The sequence below is a fragment of the Limulus polyphemus genome, unplaced genomic scaffold (assembly GCF_000517525.1).
Source record: "Limulus polyphemus unplaced genomic scaffold, Limulus_polyphemus-2.1.2 Scaffold1005, whole genome shotgun sequence".
Classification (NCBI taxonomy): domain Eukaryota; kingdom Metazoa; phylum Arthropoda; class Merostomata; order Xiphosura; family Limulidae; genus Limulus; species Limulus polyphemus.
The window spans coordinates 192431-208490 of NW_013666615.1; the positions used below are offsets into that span (position 1 = coordinate 192431).

At 30.5% G+C, this 16060-nt stretch overlaps 1 protein-coding gene across 5 annotated transcripts in view; it reads right to left on the reverse strand.

Moving 5' to 3' along the window:
* Positions 1–299: 299 nt before the first annotated feature.
* Positions 300–16060, reverse strand: part of LOC106461661 (protein tramtrack, beta isoform-like) — a 47513-nt gene continuing 31752 nt past the window's right edge. The window contains exon 5 of one of the 5 annotated variants that reach the window (XM_022388663.1): positions 300–577. In XM_022388663.1, the coding sequence (XP_022244371.1) occupies positions 315–577 (263 nt within the window). In that variant the 3' untranslated portion in view covers positions 300–314. Of the gene's footprint in view, positions 578–2034; positions 2551–7425; positions 8399–9472; positions 9748–11078; positions 11500–16060 lie in introns of those variants that run through there. The other 4 variants (XM_022388666.1, XM_022388665.1, XM_022388664.1 and 1 more) reach the window with 4 other exon arrangements.

The window sequence follows — 16060 nt, forward strand, 5'->3', positions numbered from 1 at the left end:
TATATTATTTCAATGAAACTATAATAAAGAATAGGAATGTTTTTCTTCAGTGTTTATGATACATAATTCAGATCAGCACAAACAGTATTTTTAATGTCATCTTGCAAGCATTGATTGTAAAAAATTATAACGTGAATAAATTGGGCAAATAATTAAAAATATGGTGAGAAATGGTTTGCCCAAATATTTTTTGAAAAATGAAAGCCGTGTGAGTTATCTTTGCATATCATGGAAGGGATTAAACATCAACTTCAATGAAAAAAGAAAAAGAAAGACATACTTAAACATTATCTCTCTGAAAGTGAACTTAAAGGTTAATGGGTTGTCCAGAATTTTTGAGAAACAGGAAAGTTTCTGTGAATACTTTGAAGATGTGTTCTCAAATTTCCTGGCCAATTAAAACGCTTGAAGCACACTTTGCACTCAAACTGTTTCTTGCCATCAGGCCTGTGCATCAGAAGGTGCCTTGTCATGCTCTGTTTGGTAGCAAAACACTTGAAACAGACTGGACAGGTAGAGTCAAGTCGTTGTGATGAGAGTTTACTATCTGTTGTAGAATTAATCTTTTTTGAAAAACCTGGAGGATAAATTTCAGATGTTTAGTAATAATTAACAAATGAGATACTTTCAAGTAAATGATAGCCTTTATAATTTTCATCACCACTTAAAACATCATCATCTCCACTTCAAGTTGCTGGGTCATAAAATTAGGAAAACGACATATCTATTTCAGTGTTATTCTGTTATCATCATAACTACTTCGTTTAAATAAAAAAGTAAAGAAAACAGCAAAACACTAGTTCCATGGTATGAAATGTCATGGAAACTGATGCAGACAATCAAGTTTATCTTGACTGAGTCACAAACAGGAATCTATATATCAACTCAACACTATAATATCAAAGTATGATTTGTTCAATATTCTCTGTTAAAATTTATCTCTAATATATTTCATTCAACCAGTATTACACCACGGATCATAAGAAAACAATCATAATTACACTGTCTCATTTCAAAAACCCAACCCCTGGCCTCTAATTGGATGCTGATGGGTTTCTTACAACTTAAGCTTACTTACACAATCCTTTCTCCACAAAAAATTAAAAAATACGCTCTGTAACTTTATAATGTTTCATTCTACAACCAAACTTGCTAAGTTTTTGTTTGAACAAGTTCAGAAAGAAAAATAATTTGCAAAAAGAATTAACCATTTTTAACCTGTGTGGCTCTATGTACATATAGTAAAAACTCTTTAAAACAACTTATATGTGCCAAAATATCTACACGAGATTTAGAGGAAATCATTTCACTTTACATAACAACCTAAGTTATATAGTTTTTCATCAATTCACAAGATCAGTGATCTACTTTGTTCATATAATGATTACCACTGTTACAAGCCAAAACTACATTTGTTGTGATTACGACTTAATGAAAAGTACACACAAATTTAAGCCACTTTATAATGTAATAATTAAAACAAAATCTTGACAGAAAAAAAAGCAACACTTATGGCTAAAGCTACTTTATAATTTATTTCAACCAGATAGGGTATACATAAGAAAACAAAGTCAAATATATACACAGGGATAATTTCAGTAGCCTAATGTGCATACATACACAATTATTATTCAATATGTAGAAGTAATGTATTGCAGACGAATATGTAAAAGAACTAAAGTTAAACAAGAATACTGAATTGCTGCATAAGACCTAACTTTAGGTTAAAATGTGAATTATCACTGCTTGTAACTCATTCACAATTGTTGATAATATTCAGACAACAATGAAGAAGTTTCACGGAATAAAATAAACAGATTTAAAAAAAACAATCAGTCCTGATTTGCCAGAATAGAGTGAAATAAAAATTACATTCAATTTTAAACTACTTAAACAGAACTTTAAATTTTTTTTCAAGCTTGCATTTATTTAATGGATACCAAAATGAAGAACTTCTGATTTCAAAATAAAATTTCTTGATATGAAACTTTTTCAATGTGTACTTTAATGACTGAAAGAGGAGATTTCATATATATACATTAGACCATCTGTCGTATTCTTTCACAAGATGTAGGGTATAGTTTTAAGGCATTCACAAGCATACTAAAATTAACAACATGACAGTTTAAAGTCAGGTTTCCAGTTTATCATATTATTAACACCACAGAATTCCCTTCATGTTTCTTTAAAAATGGCCAAGCTTAAAATACAGGCTAAAATTTAAATTAAGCAAACCAAAATTACAATTATTCCTTAGTATATCACCACCAAGTCATGAATATACTCAGTAAGATGACATGATGTACCCATAAGACAAGTCCAACCACATGTTCAGTTGTATACTGAGAGAATAGAACTCACAGATGATAGTATTTTAAAACACCCCATGAACAGTTCTCTTATGACGAGTTACACTCTCTGGCCAGGAAAATGACCGGCGACAAAGACTACAAGAATACTTATTCCTCTTCATTGGATAATGTCTTTCAATGTGTTTTCTCCATGTCTGGGCCCTTGACAGTGCTTTCCCGCATATTGTACATATATAATCTAGATAATAATAATAAAAGATTAAAATTAAATTCCAATGTGAAAAATAATTAATAATGAAACATAAACCTGTCAACATACTTCATCAATGTTTAGAACATATGAACTAACAACATATAATCCAAAACGAAATATTATATAAATGAATATAAACATCAAAATATTCATAATTATCAATTTTAGTCCAAAGACTACAACATTTTATCAACTCAAACAAATTAGTTGTTATCTTATTCGGTAGGTGGTTTCTACAGGGCAGTTCAATAACTTGTCATACAATGATGAGCTACAATCTATTTAACTTTTGGCTAATTAAAATCTAACATATGAAAAACCCCACATTTAAGTACCATACTTTTACTCTGAAGTCATGTCAAAAATGGTTTTGTTTTAACAAATACAAATATTGGCTTAAAAGCTTGAAGAACACACAGCACTCTAAGTGGAATTTTGTCCATACAGTAATTTCTCCTATTTTCATAACAAAAAATGGTTGTTATGCATGATGATTTATTCATTAAATGTTAAATTACATATTCTTTATGCTAACTGGTATTTTGAATTACTCTAGATGTTTCTCTGAAACTAATGCTGTTTTAGTACCTTTTTCATTCTTCTAATTAATGCATGACAGTAAACCTTTAATGAAGAATGTGGGAGAACTGTGTATATGTTTGTGTATTTGTCAATGTGAACAGAAAAAAAAACCTATATTTTCAATACCACTTAATGAAGCTCTTTCCATTCATACAGATAACAATGCAGTGTACACTTGAAAGAAGATATACTCTCAGTTGGTTAGGGTCTTAGAAATACCACACTTGAAAGTAGATATACCCTCAGTTGGTTATGGTCTTAGAAATACCACACTTGAAAGTAGATATACTCTCAGTTGGTTAGGGTCTTAGAAATCTGAGAGTATATCTACTTTCAAGTGTGGTATGGTTAGGGTCTTAGAAATACCACACTTGAAAGAAGATATACTCTCAGTTGGTTATGGTCTTAGAAATAACACACTTGAAAGTAGATATACTCTCAGATGGTTAGGGTCTTAGAAATACCACACTTGAAAGAAGATATACTCTCAGTTGGTTATGGTCTTAGAAATACCACACTTGAAAGTAGATATACTCTCAGTTGGTTAGGGTCTTAGAAATACCAGTCTAATTTCAGATGTTTCATTTCTGTGACATTTAGTAATAAGCAGCATTAAAATGAAAATAAGCACATACGAATCCAAAACAGTAACCATAAAAACCAATGGGCTATTGATTATCTGTGCATGAGCAGAAGAATCTCCTATAATAAATTTTAATTTCAGTTTGTAAATAACAAGCATTTTCATCTAAATTAGAAGCACTAACTACAGGATGTAAAAAGTGATTCCTTCAAGTATTACTTTAAATATGATTCTTTTTTCTATCAAGTTTATAGAAGAATGAACCATTCAAAGTCATATGAAATCTTTCTACTCTAAAATTGCATAATACAGAACTAATTAGGAAATTGTTATTCTACTGTCATTATACCTGCAGCTTATGTACACAAGTCTTTTACTTCACTGATCGAATGCATGGGTTTTCCCCTGCAAACTCTTCAGTATGTACACAAGTCTTTGACTTCACTGATCGAATGCATGGGTTTTCCCCTGCAAATGCTTCAATATGTACACAAGTCTTTTACTTCACTGATCGAATGCATGGGTTTTCCCCTGCAAACTCTTCAATATGTACACAAGTCTTTTACTTCACTGATCGAATGCATGGGTTTTCCCCTGCAAACTCTTCAATATGTACACAAGTCTTTTACTTCACTAATCGAATGCATGGGTTTTCCTCTGCAAACTCTTCAATAGACAAACTAAATAAGAAACTATCCATTGATACAGACATTCTTACTTCCTTCATTTGTTTAACAATGTATAGAATTATGACATTTGTTGAACTCATAAACAGCTTCAAATTATATGCATCCTGTGTGCTTAAGAAACTGCAAAACAACATACAGAGTGATTTATTACTTTTTAAAACAGGTAACAATAATAAGTAGTATGAATAGTAGAGCCGGGTGATTAACTCAACTAATCGATTACCTATGAGCATGGATTACATCGATTACTGTCACATAAATTAATTAATTGAAATTAATGTTTCCAATTATTAGAGTTCTCAATTACTCCAACTATCCAAGTCTCATGTGAAAAGAACCAACAGGTTAAATGTAAATGATTAGTGAGCCCGACAATTATTAATTATCAGTTCCACAGGTTGCTTAGTTCTAAATTGCATAGTAAATGTATTTTCTCCTTTATTTTATACCTTTAAATGCAAGATTTCATAATTATAATTGCTTTTAAGTTTTAAATGTATTAATTTGAAGTACATCCATGTATTTGACACAACATTACACAATAATTTATGTTAGTTTGTACTGGGACCTAAAAACAACACATTAATTAATGAAAGGAAGTACAAAAATGTGATGAATTCTGGCTTATAATTGTTCCCTCTATCAGAAATAGATGATGGAATTTAATTAAAATCCTAGGAAATTCAGTAATTTTAAGGCTTTAAAAAAATTATTAACTTTCAGCTCAGAAGTTAACAAAAAAGAACATAAAGATAGTAAAGTAACTGATAACATTCATTCTTTGTACTATTTTTTATGATCCAAACATTGCCAATGTGATTGTACAAACCCACTGCCTTTTTAATATTCTTTTGTAAAAAAGTCTAGGTCCATTCCGTTTTCCTTTTTTATAATAATTACCAAGTGTGTACAAGCTCAACCTGTAACTTAATTTTCTCTGTAGACCAAAAAAGCTCAAACCAGATCAGGAATTAGAGTGGAGAGCCATAGCAACATTGAGAAATCTGGTTCACTGGTCTGAGAAACCATTTCATACCATGCATCAGACATTAATTCCTCTTTATTGGTTCATATCAACAATTACTGTAAATTCCTCACATTTACAAACAGTGCTACAAAACAAGATATTTAAAAGAAATCTGTCTAACAATACTTCAGTGGTAGGAGGTTGACAAAACAGAAAGGTACTCCTCCCTATATTTTTGAAACATTAGCACTTGTATAGGGAAGCACTTTATGCTAACACTATCAAATTAAGAAACAATGCTTTACAAGCTCAATGATAATTATTCTAGAAAACATACTAAATCTTTCAACAGTACCTTAGTCAGTCTTTTTCAGAAAATGTAGCATGTTTTCTATAATAAATATCAGTGTGATTATAAATCATTGTTTATTAATTTACTGTTTTTGAAACATCAGGTTTGTGATAAGATTGAGTAACACAAAACACACTAATCAATCTTGGAAGAATTCAAGAAAGTTATTTTACTGTCCAACTAATAGTTGAAACCAAAACCTTTGAAAAAGATTATCTTATTATAAACACAAGTATCAAAAAAGAATTATAACAAACTTCTCTTGACTGCCAGGTTCTGACAAATGTTTCTGTGAGATAACAGTCTAAAGCATTAATTTGCATAGGAAGACTCTGTAACTAATAGTTAGAAGATACACAATACACTTGCTACAAAAGTCACACTTTGGTAAAGACAAAATGTTTGAAAAAATGCATAATTCAAGAAAGTCTGCTTTAGTATTTTTTTTACACAACATATTTATCCACTATAATAATTGGGATAGTATGACACAATCTTCACACATGTATTAGTCTCAGTTACACAACATTTATCCACTATTGTAACTGGGATGGTATGACACAATCTTCACACATGTATTAGTCTCAGTTACACAACATATTTATCCACTATAATAATTGGGATAGTATGACACAATCTTCACACGTGTATTAGTCTCAGTTACACAACATTTATCCACTATAATACTTGGGATGACATGACACAATCTTCACACATGTATTAGTCTCAGTTACACAACATTTATCCACTATAATATTGGGATGGCATGACACAATCTTCACACATGTAAGTCTCAGTTACACAACATAGTTATCCACTATAATAATTGGGATGGCATGACACAATCTTCACACATGTATTAGTCTCAGTTACACAACATATTTATCCACTATAATAATTCGGATGGCATGACACAATCTTCACACATGTAATTAGTCTCAGTTACACAACATTTATCCACTATAGTAATTGGGATGGTATGACACAATCTTCACACATGTAATTAGTCTCAGTTACACAACATTTATCCACTATAGTAATTGGGATGGTATGACACAATCTTCACACATGTATTAGTCTCAGTTACACAACATTTATCCACTATAGTAATTGGGATGGTATGACACAATCTTCACACATGTATTAGTCTCAGTTACATTATACTACATTATGACATTTCATCACTTCAAACTTGCATCTTTTAATTGACGGAAACAATATTACATGGCACAGAACATTACGTGGTTTGATCACTTTCCCAACATGTCCTAGTACCTACTACCAAATCTTGGGTCATTCGTATCTGGCCAAATAGCAGAATTTGACTGCCACTCTTATAGCATACCCACAACCTCAAAGTGTGCAGCATGTTTCTGGACATGCTAAAAACTAAGCCACAACTGGCTTAGCTGTAAGAGGAAAATTAGGAAATTCACCTTCATGTCCTAATAACCTATGAGTATAATAAAAGCTTACAATTGAATTAAACGTTACTTACACCAGTATCTTTATATGTAAACTGAAACACCATGCCACTAAAAATTAATCTACTATTCTTTTGAGAGTTTATTTTTGAAACAGAATAATAAAAACAATATTAAGGTAGAATCATCTAACAAGCTGACATTCTCTAAGAACTTGTTTTTGCTAAAATCACCAACAGCCAAAATAATCACATATACAAAACTTCAACAACATGCACCTACTTTATTTTCACATACTATAAAACCAACAACAAAGCTTCACTAAAACATCAAACAACATATGGCATTGCCGTAGGAAGCAATTTTTGAGTGGTCAGGCCATTGCCACAGCTAAACAATGTGACACAAGATGTGTGCAAAGCATATCATTTCTAGGGGTTCTAGGAGTATGGCCTCCAGAAAATGTTTGAAAATTTAATGCTACAAGATTGAATCTTGAGCCATTTTAACTACAAATACTGCATACATACAACATAATGTATTGAATTAAAAGAAACAAGTTTTAATACATAAGTTGTAGCTATACAAGCCATGAAAAATGGTCAGGCCATGGCCTTACCACTTTCTATGGCTCTGTATGTTTATAAACTATATGTATTAGCTTGTAAATATCAAAATATACGCTTATACCTCAGAATATCATTTAGATTTTATTGGGGAAGTATGAAAGGGTTATTAATCAACCAATTCCATACTACAAGTATGTTTTTTAAAAGAACTAATTGACATGTGAACAATATTTACTAGAAGCTAGGAAGCTGATAGCATTTTTTTTTAAAGAAAAGAAGTTAACAACTGATAAGAAGAATAAAATTTTCACTTGACAGGATTTTTATTCCCAATTCTTCCTGAAGAAATGAAGGTTTGCACATCAGATTGTTAAGAAAATTAGGTAGGACTAAAAACAATCATTTCAACTGATGTTTTATTCCTAAACTGAAAACTGGCCAGGATGCATTTGACCTCTGCAGGAGAGACGCAAGTGTATAGGTATCTGCTTTTTCCATCTGAATTTCATAGAACACTGTGGACACTGATGGACTTTTTCTCCATGGGATGTCAGATGTTGTTTAAGGTAGCTTTTAAAATGGAAGCTTTTATTGCACACTGGACAGACAAACTCAGATTCAGATTGACTCTGTTCAGTCGAGAGGCTTCTTACAGCGGAAGGTTTTGCTGGTGAGAAAAAAATTCAAAAAACAATGAAAAATTTATTGAACTTGTTTGGCAGTACACTATTTAAAGCATTCAGAGACTAATAAAGCTTTGCAAAATATTCATGACTAAGATATTGTTTACTGCCTTGAAGTAACATTAAATTCATCTGTACATTTCTATTCATTATGGTGTACAATAAACAGTCACATACCCTGTAACATAACATATATGTAACATTAAAGCCTCCACTACTGTAATACAATCTGTAACATTGCTGTAGATGTTTTTCATGTGAAGCAACATCAATATTTATAAGTTACCTGAGCAAACATCAACACAAGAACAATACTTTTCCATGTTTGTTTGTGCTCAAAGAGCATTTTCTCAGCTGATTTGAAAATAACTCAGTTTTGATACTTGTTTCAAAAATGATTTTGCTAGTGAACCAAATATTACTGATGAATTAGGCCTAAGTTAATTGTGTCATTAAAGTTATTATGGGTTACTTAAGGTAGACTCAAAACTAAAATATAAATTTGATGCTTGAGCAACAATTGTTGAACTCCATCAAAATTTATACTAAATGCTTATAACAAAAATTTGATTTTTATCAAATAAGGGCAAGAAATAAATACATTTAGAGTGTGTGTGTGTTGTTTTTTTTTTTAATTCACTACAGCTACACTGAAGAAACAAAAAAGAAGTTGAAACAAATAGGCACTAAAATTACTTGGCTCCACCTTGGTAACAAAACTATTACCTATTTTACATGGATATCAGCAACTTGCACCTAAAAAAACAAAGAAAAACTGCCTACCATGTTCTTAAACCAATTAACACAAGAACTGCCAAACAAATGAAAGATAATTGAATTTTAGAAGTGAAAACCATCAAATTGACAGCCTTGGCAGTTCTTGTGTGTTAATAGCTGAGTGCTGTTTTAAAACTGTGAATATATAAATATACTTTTTTTTTAAGCAGTAAAACAATTAAAAAGTACATAATGCTGAGAAATACAGAAGGAAAAATGATACAAGTCTTATTTGTATTGTACACACAGCATCTTGTCACTAAAGAAACTCACATAAAAAGACTACATTTTAGCTGCTACTCAGAATGGGCCATTCGTATGTGTGTTATTCTTTGGTGGCGCCATCTAAAACTCTTTCCACATATTTTACAGGAGTACTGGTTAACATTGCTATGCAAGTTCAAATGTTGCCGAAGAAGAGGCTTGTCTTTGAAAAGTTTTGTGCAGATTGGGCAACGGTAAGAGTATGCATCAACTAAAAGTCCAGGTTTCTCTAAGCTTGCTTGTAGAACCTGACGAGGTGGACAGAAGTTACTTCTTGTTGAACCAATGCACACTTGAAAAGGAAAGAATTAGAGGTTAAATTTTAATCAGAAAAATTGAAAAATTATAGCATCTACTTACTTATACACATATGTCCACACAAGTCTGTTAGTTTTTGTACTATCTTATCATACAAACTAAGAACAATGTCAACTGGTGAAGACTATCTAGTTAAGAAAGATAGGATCTCCTCCCATGGGAATCATTTGACATACTAAAAAATGACTCATATTTGAGCATTAGAAGACATAACAATGAACAAATGATACAGTAAACCAATGAGTAAAGTGTTTTGTAATAAGTCTGTCTAATAATAGTTTATATTAACCACTGTTTAGAAAGAAGGCAGAAAACGTTTTTAAAGCACTGTTTAGACTCCCACAGTCCACATTTCTCCTCCTCTGTTTTTTCTTCCATGTTACAGTCATTATTTTTCTGACATTCTTCCACAAGCTCATTTTAAGTGGGGTTAGAAATTAAAAATAACATCAAACACACTTTTCGATGTAGTGGTAGTACCTCCAACTTCTCAGAATATTTAGTAATGTACCACAGAGAATGGAGTTTGTGTTCATTACAGAATAAGAGCATAATAACCACAAAGTTTCACTAACTGGCAATATGATATATACTGGAAATTGTAAATGAAACATCTTGGTACTTCGAACAATTTTTATAGATGACAATTTAATGTAATAATGATTGTTTGACAATTTAATGTAATAATGTTTGTTTGACAATGTAATGTAATAATGTTTGTTTGATAATGTAATGTAATAATGTCTGTTTGATAATGTAATGTAATAATGTCTGTTTGATAATGTAATGTAATAATGTTTGTTTGACAATGTAATGTAATAATGTTTGTTTGACAATGTAATGTAATAATGATTGTTTGACAATTTAATGTAATAATGTTTGTTTGACAATTTAATGTAATAATGTCTGTTTGATAATGTAATGTAATAATGTCTGTTTGATAATGTAATGTAATAATGTCTGTTTGTTTTTTGATAAATAAAACACTACTCTATAGGTTTTCTGTGCCCAACATTGGTATTGGAGGAAGTGGAGGACAGTAATGTAATAGAACATATATTCATCTACAAATTTGTAATGACCACACTTTTGGTTAGTAAACTTTATACTTTATTTTTTCATTTTCACACAGTGTTTTTAAAACTGCAATTTCTTGATACATTTATTGTTTCGTAGATTTATGTTTACTAAAAGATATATTTACTTAAGTCTCTGGATCCACAAATCAAGAAAACTAAAATTAGTAACAAAGTACTACTCAAAACTACCTGCAAAGGAAATTTTGATATCTATTTCTAAAAATTAAAAATAAACATCGCCTCAATTACTTTGATAAAACTCAAGAATGACAAACAATTACTTCCTATTTCTTTATACTCTTAAAAAATTTCAATTCATTAGTTGCTGAGACAAACCATTAAAAATTCAACTATAATACATCATTATCATCACAGACAAAATGTTAATTAGGGTGTCTGCCCAAAATCATGGTTTCTTCTCATGTGTATTAATTTCTGTTGCCTCCATCTAAAGGTTTCACCACAGTAGTCACAAGAAAATGAATTTCGAGGATTGTGAATGTTCATGTGTTGCTTTAGCAGTCTCTTTTCTTTGAACTTTTTAGAACAATGAGGGCATTGGTACACTGACTGTACAGCATTTCTGTATTCAGAAGCACTATGTCGATAATGATATCTCAGTGGTGAAAAACCAGTCCTCTCTGAACCTGAAAAGTTCAAGCATCTTAATCAATTTTAAATAAACTAACATAAGTATGACTTTCATTATTTATAGAATTAAACTTTATAAAAACAAACACTGCTTAATGAAACAAAAGAACCAAACAGGTGTAATAATTATCTACATGAAAAATAAAAGTTTATTTTTAGATAAATATTGTAAAGCATACTTTCAGATAAATTTGACTGGTAAATGTTAAAGTTACAAATTACTCCTATTTATTTGAAGAGATATACATAAGCAATAAAATAACTTCATCTGAAACTTGTGATTCATACAATGAATTGACACTGATATCAGAGAAGCTTTATGTAAGATTACAGTTTATGTACACTAACGAAGTTTGAACAAATTACTGAAAGGTTGATCTGGCATGAAACTTAAATGCAGTAGGCTAAATAACATTAAGTTGGGGCAAAATGAAAAGGTAGAATATTTACAGTAAGATAAAAATATCTAAAAACAGTGAACCACATAAGTTATAGAAAGAGAATATTTCTGTTTCATATTAGTTTACATAATCTGAGGTGAAAAACAAACCACAAACACTGATAAAAAAATTATATTACAAAACAAATATCTAATGAAAATGTGTGAAAACCAGTTTTATTTTTTAATACTTGGAAGAAAAAAGATTATACATAAGAAATAAACAAGTTCATTCTGAAACTTTTTAAGTAAACAAAGCATATACTCAACACATATGTAAAATATAAGTACAGTTTTGTTTTTGTTACATTCCTGTAATTAAAATTAAATAATTAGATAAAGTCACACCAATTTCTTTGGATTTTTGTATCACCTACAATTATACATAGAAGGGTTTCTTTATTTAAAAATAACTTAAATAATAATGTTTTCAAAATCTAATAAGTACAATTATCAGAGTCAAAATCCACCATTTTCACAGAGTAAAAACAAATTAATAAAAAATACAGATTGTTACTCAACTTGTGAATCTCTAAACTAAGCTATGATTATTTCCCACCACTACTGAAAAGTGGAAAGTTATATCCCATATCATTAATATTTTTTAAACAATAATGATATATTTATTTTATTAATTTTAACATATTATTAACAATTTACATGTATCATTACAACTGGGCCAATATATATCATTAAGCTTAGGTTCCGATCCAAAATCTTGTATTTGCCCCTCATGTATAAGTAAAATGGGTGAAAAATACACTTCAACGTCATCCGTAGTACCTCAAAATTTCAAGCAAGTCAGTTTGGTAATAACTAAAATAAATGTTAGATTTTTTACGTGAAAATTAACACATCTTACTCTAAAACAGAATTAATAAGTTTTACACACATATATATATTTGTACAAGATGTAACGATTTCTTTCTTTCTATAGTTTAGTACTTGTAAGATGTGTACTAAATCATAAACCACTCTTTACCAATGTTCTCTTACTTGTTATCTTACCAGCTGTCATATATAAGTCTATTTAGTAGCTTAATATTAACACAGACACACCAACACTGTGTACATATATAATAACATATTAAGCCTGTGTTAAGCAGTGACAGCATAATTCCATGCTACAGTATTATTTAGTAAATTCTTACTGTACTGGATATCTTCATCAACTGATATAACAGATTAAGTAGCAGTGATGGCGTCCTGCTAAAAAATTATTAGTCTGGACAAAAACTGATTTAAAATTAACACCATAAGTCATTGGAATATCACTGATGTTGTATTACATATAGTTAATAAAAACGTTCAGTACGTTAGCCTCCACAACTAACCTGAAGATAAAGAAAACAGTAATACAAACACAGAATACAAAAAGTTTAATTGACAGTTATGATCTATTTGCAACCCACAATGATCTTGGAACTCATTAACTGATCAGAAAAAGTGTTCATTAGTTATTGATTTTACATTAGCAGCATGCAATATAGTTGTTCTTACTACGCAGCCAATATACAGTTTACAATTATGTAAGAAGCAGCTAGCCCTCCGATCTCTAACCCATATGTATAACTCCCAGGTTCCACATTTTGAGAAATCTTATCCCTCCCCCGTCCTCTAACAGGTTACTGAAACTTTTCCATATTTTTTAACCTCTGTATATCTTAATAGTGAAAGACATCATATACACAGGTGTCAAATAATCAATATAAATTTTCTTTCAAAGCATATATAGCATTCTTAAACACAAGCTCCAGTCCTAAGAGTAGACTTATAATGTTCAGTATTTTCAGTCAGTATGCTACATTTAATTGCTTTCACTGATGTAAATGTTAACTCAATTCTGACTTGTATTGTTAATTACTTTGATCAGAAGTTCTTCATACTATTTTAGGTGTAAGAAACACTAATTTTCAATAGCTTAACAGCAACATTTTTCAATATGAAATTTATAGAAGATTTAAGCTGGCAAAGAATAACTTATTAGTTGATAATAAATAAGAAAATATATAACAATAATCCTAATAATACCTTAATCACTCAGTAAAGTGATTAAAAATTGGTACAATGGTTTTATAATGAAGAATCTGCTTGAAGGTTTCTTTGTTGGAGATGATGTTTCAGTACACTTTAGTGGACCTTCTAAAAGAAGCTCCACAGAAGCAAATCAAAACTTTGTCTCCAACAAAGAAAACTTCAAGGTATTTTCTATTATAAATCTATTGTACAAATTCATCCACCTACTAACCCACGAGCTTTAAAGACATGATTGAAAATATTATCAATCTTATTGATACATAATATCAAACTTATTACCCCTATTTTATGCTCAAGGATGATGTATTATTCTTTGTTTAATGTTAAATAAATGTACAAAAACCTTTTGAATATCAAATAATTCAATCTTAAGTCTTGAAATTCAGAAATACCAGGTCTGATACTGTACATCTGCACCATAAAAAACTAATTTAACTTGGCAACCACACACTGATCAAACAGCTCTTAACAACAGTGATAACCAAAAGGCTCCTTTTCACACAGTCAATTTTTAAGCATATCGTATAACAGATAAGTTTTTGAGTAGAAAAACAAATTAGATTGAGATAAATAAAATAACTAAAAATCAATAAAAAATTAATGAAGAAACCACAATGGCAACAAACAGATTTTTTGTTTTTAATTTTTAGATTTCTTCTATATCTTCATGTCCAAGCAGTCTGAAAATTGGCCTGGTCATACCTTTGAAAGAAGTAACAAATACTGTAATGATCAAGAAGCTATTACTACAACAAAAGAAAAAGAATATGAATAACTTAGGTTCTTAATAAGGTACTGGATAAGTATGTTGTGCTAACAATATTTGTATACATACTGTGTATAATATAGAGATTATCATGTTTATTTTCAACATGATGTGAACAAATAATTCTACCTTATGTTTTAAGGCTGGCACAAAAAAAAGTAACCTATAAAATACACAGAATATCACTAACAGCTGCAATTATTCCTTACCTAGAACCTCATATTATCTTCAGCTTTGTCATTATCTCCTACAGGTCTCCATCATGCAAGGGACAGAAACACTAGAACAATCAACATTATAGAAACTGGGATAGTGATTTACTAAGGGCTCTCAAAAGATGCCTTTATTTTAACAGTTACTTAATATTGAATAATAGCTTGGATAAACAATCAATAGAAATTTACAGTGGCTTATATGAGCTTGCATGTATTATACATGTTTAGTTTAATGTGGAAAGGGTTAATCCATTGGACCAACCCCACATTGGAAAACAAATGTTAACTATAATTCCAAATTTACAAACTTTATATATACAAAATTTAGCAAGTTTTGAGTAAAATGTACAAGTAGATTAAAAAAAATCAGATGTGTTACAAAAGTATTTGTAATTAAAAATATGTCTGTGAACTTACGACAAGTAGATGTTCATGTGAAGAATAAAAATACTGTGATCCATAGTGCATATTGCATTTACATAACCTTTAGAACCCCCCAAAATGCACATTCACAGATTTTGCAGTATCCCTGTATATTGTAACCAGTATTTACACTCTCCTACCACGAATTGTCACTAAATCAGCTATGTAAGGTAAAATGAATAGTTGATAACCCTGAAATCAAATACATAATACCATGTTAAATGGCACTTTGTAAAATGTCATGCCATGCACACTTTGACCCCCACCTATGCACACAGAGTTAAATTTGAAAAAAATCTCCAGAAACAAGTTTTACTATACCCACTTTTGCCTTTTCATTTCTTCAAAAGTACAGTGTGACAGGATATAAACTTGAAACATCATGGTACAGCAAAGTTTTGTTTCTGGACTAACAGCATGGTTTTATCTAGGTTTTCAGCAGAAACTACATTTTGTGAAAAATGACTTTTATGTTACCAACTCTACATCACTTGCCTAAGACATTAAGAAGTCAACAATACTTCTATGAACTCAGAAGATCTACTGTTCAGTTTTGACATCACTAATATATTTTCAAACACTTCAGATACACAGAAGTCTATAGGAAACCTACCCACATCCATCAGTACCTTCACCAGATGTCTACAGGAAACCTACCCACATCCACCAGTACCTCT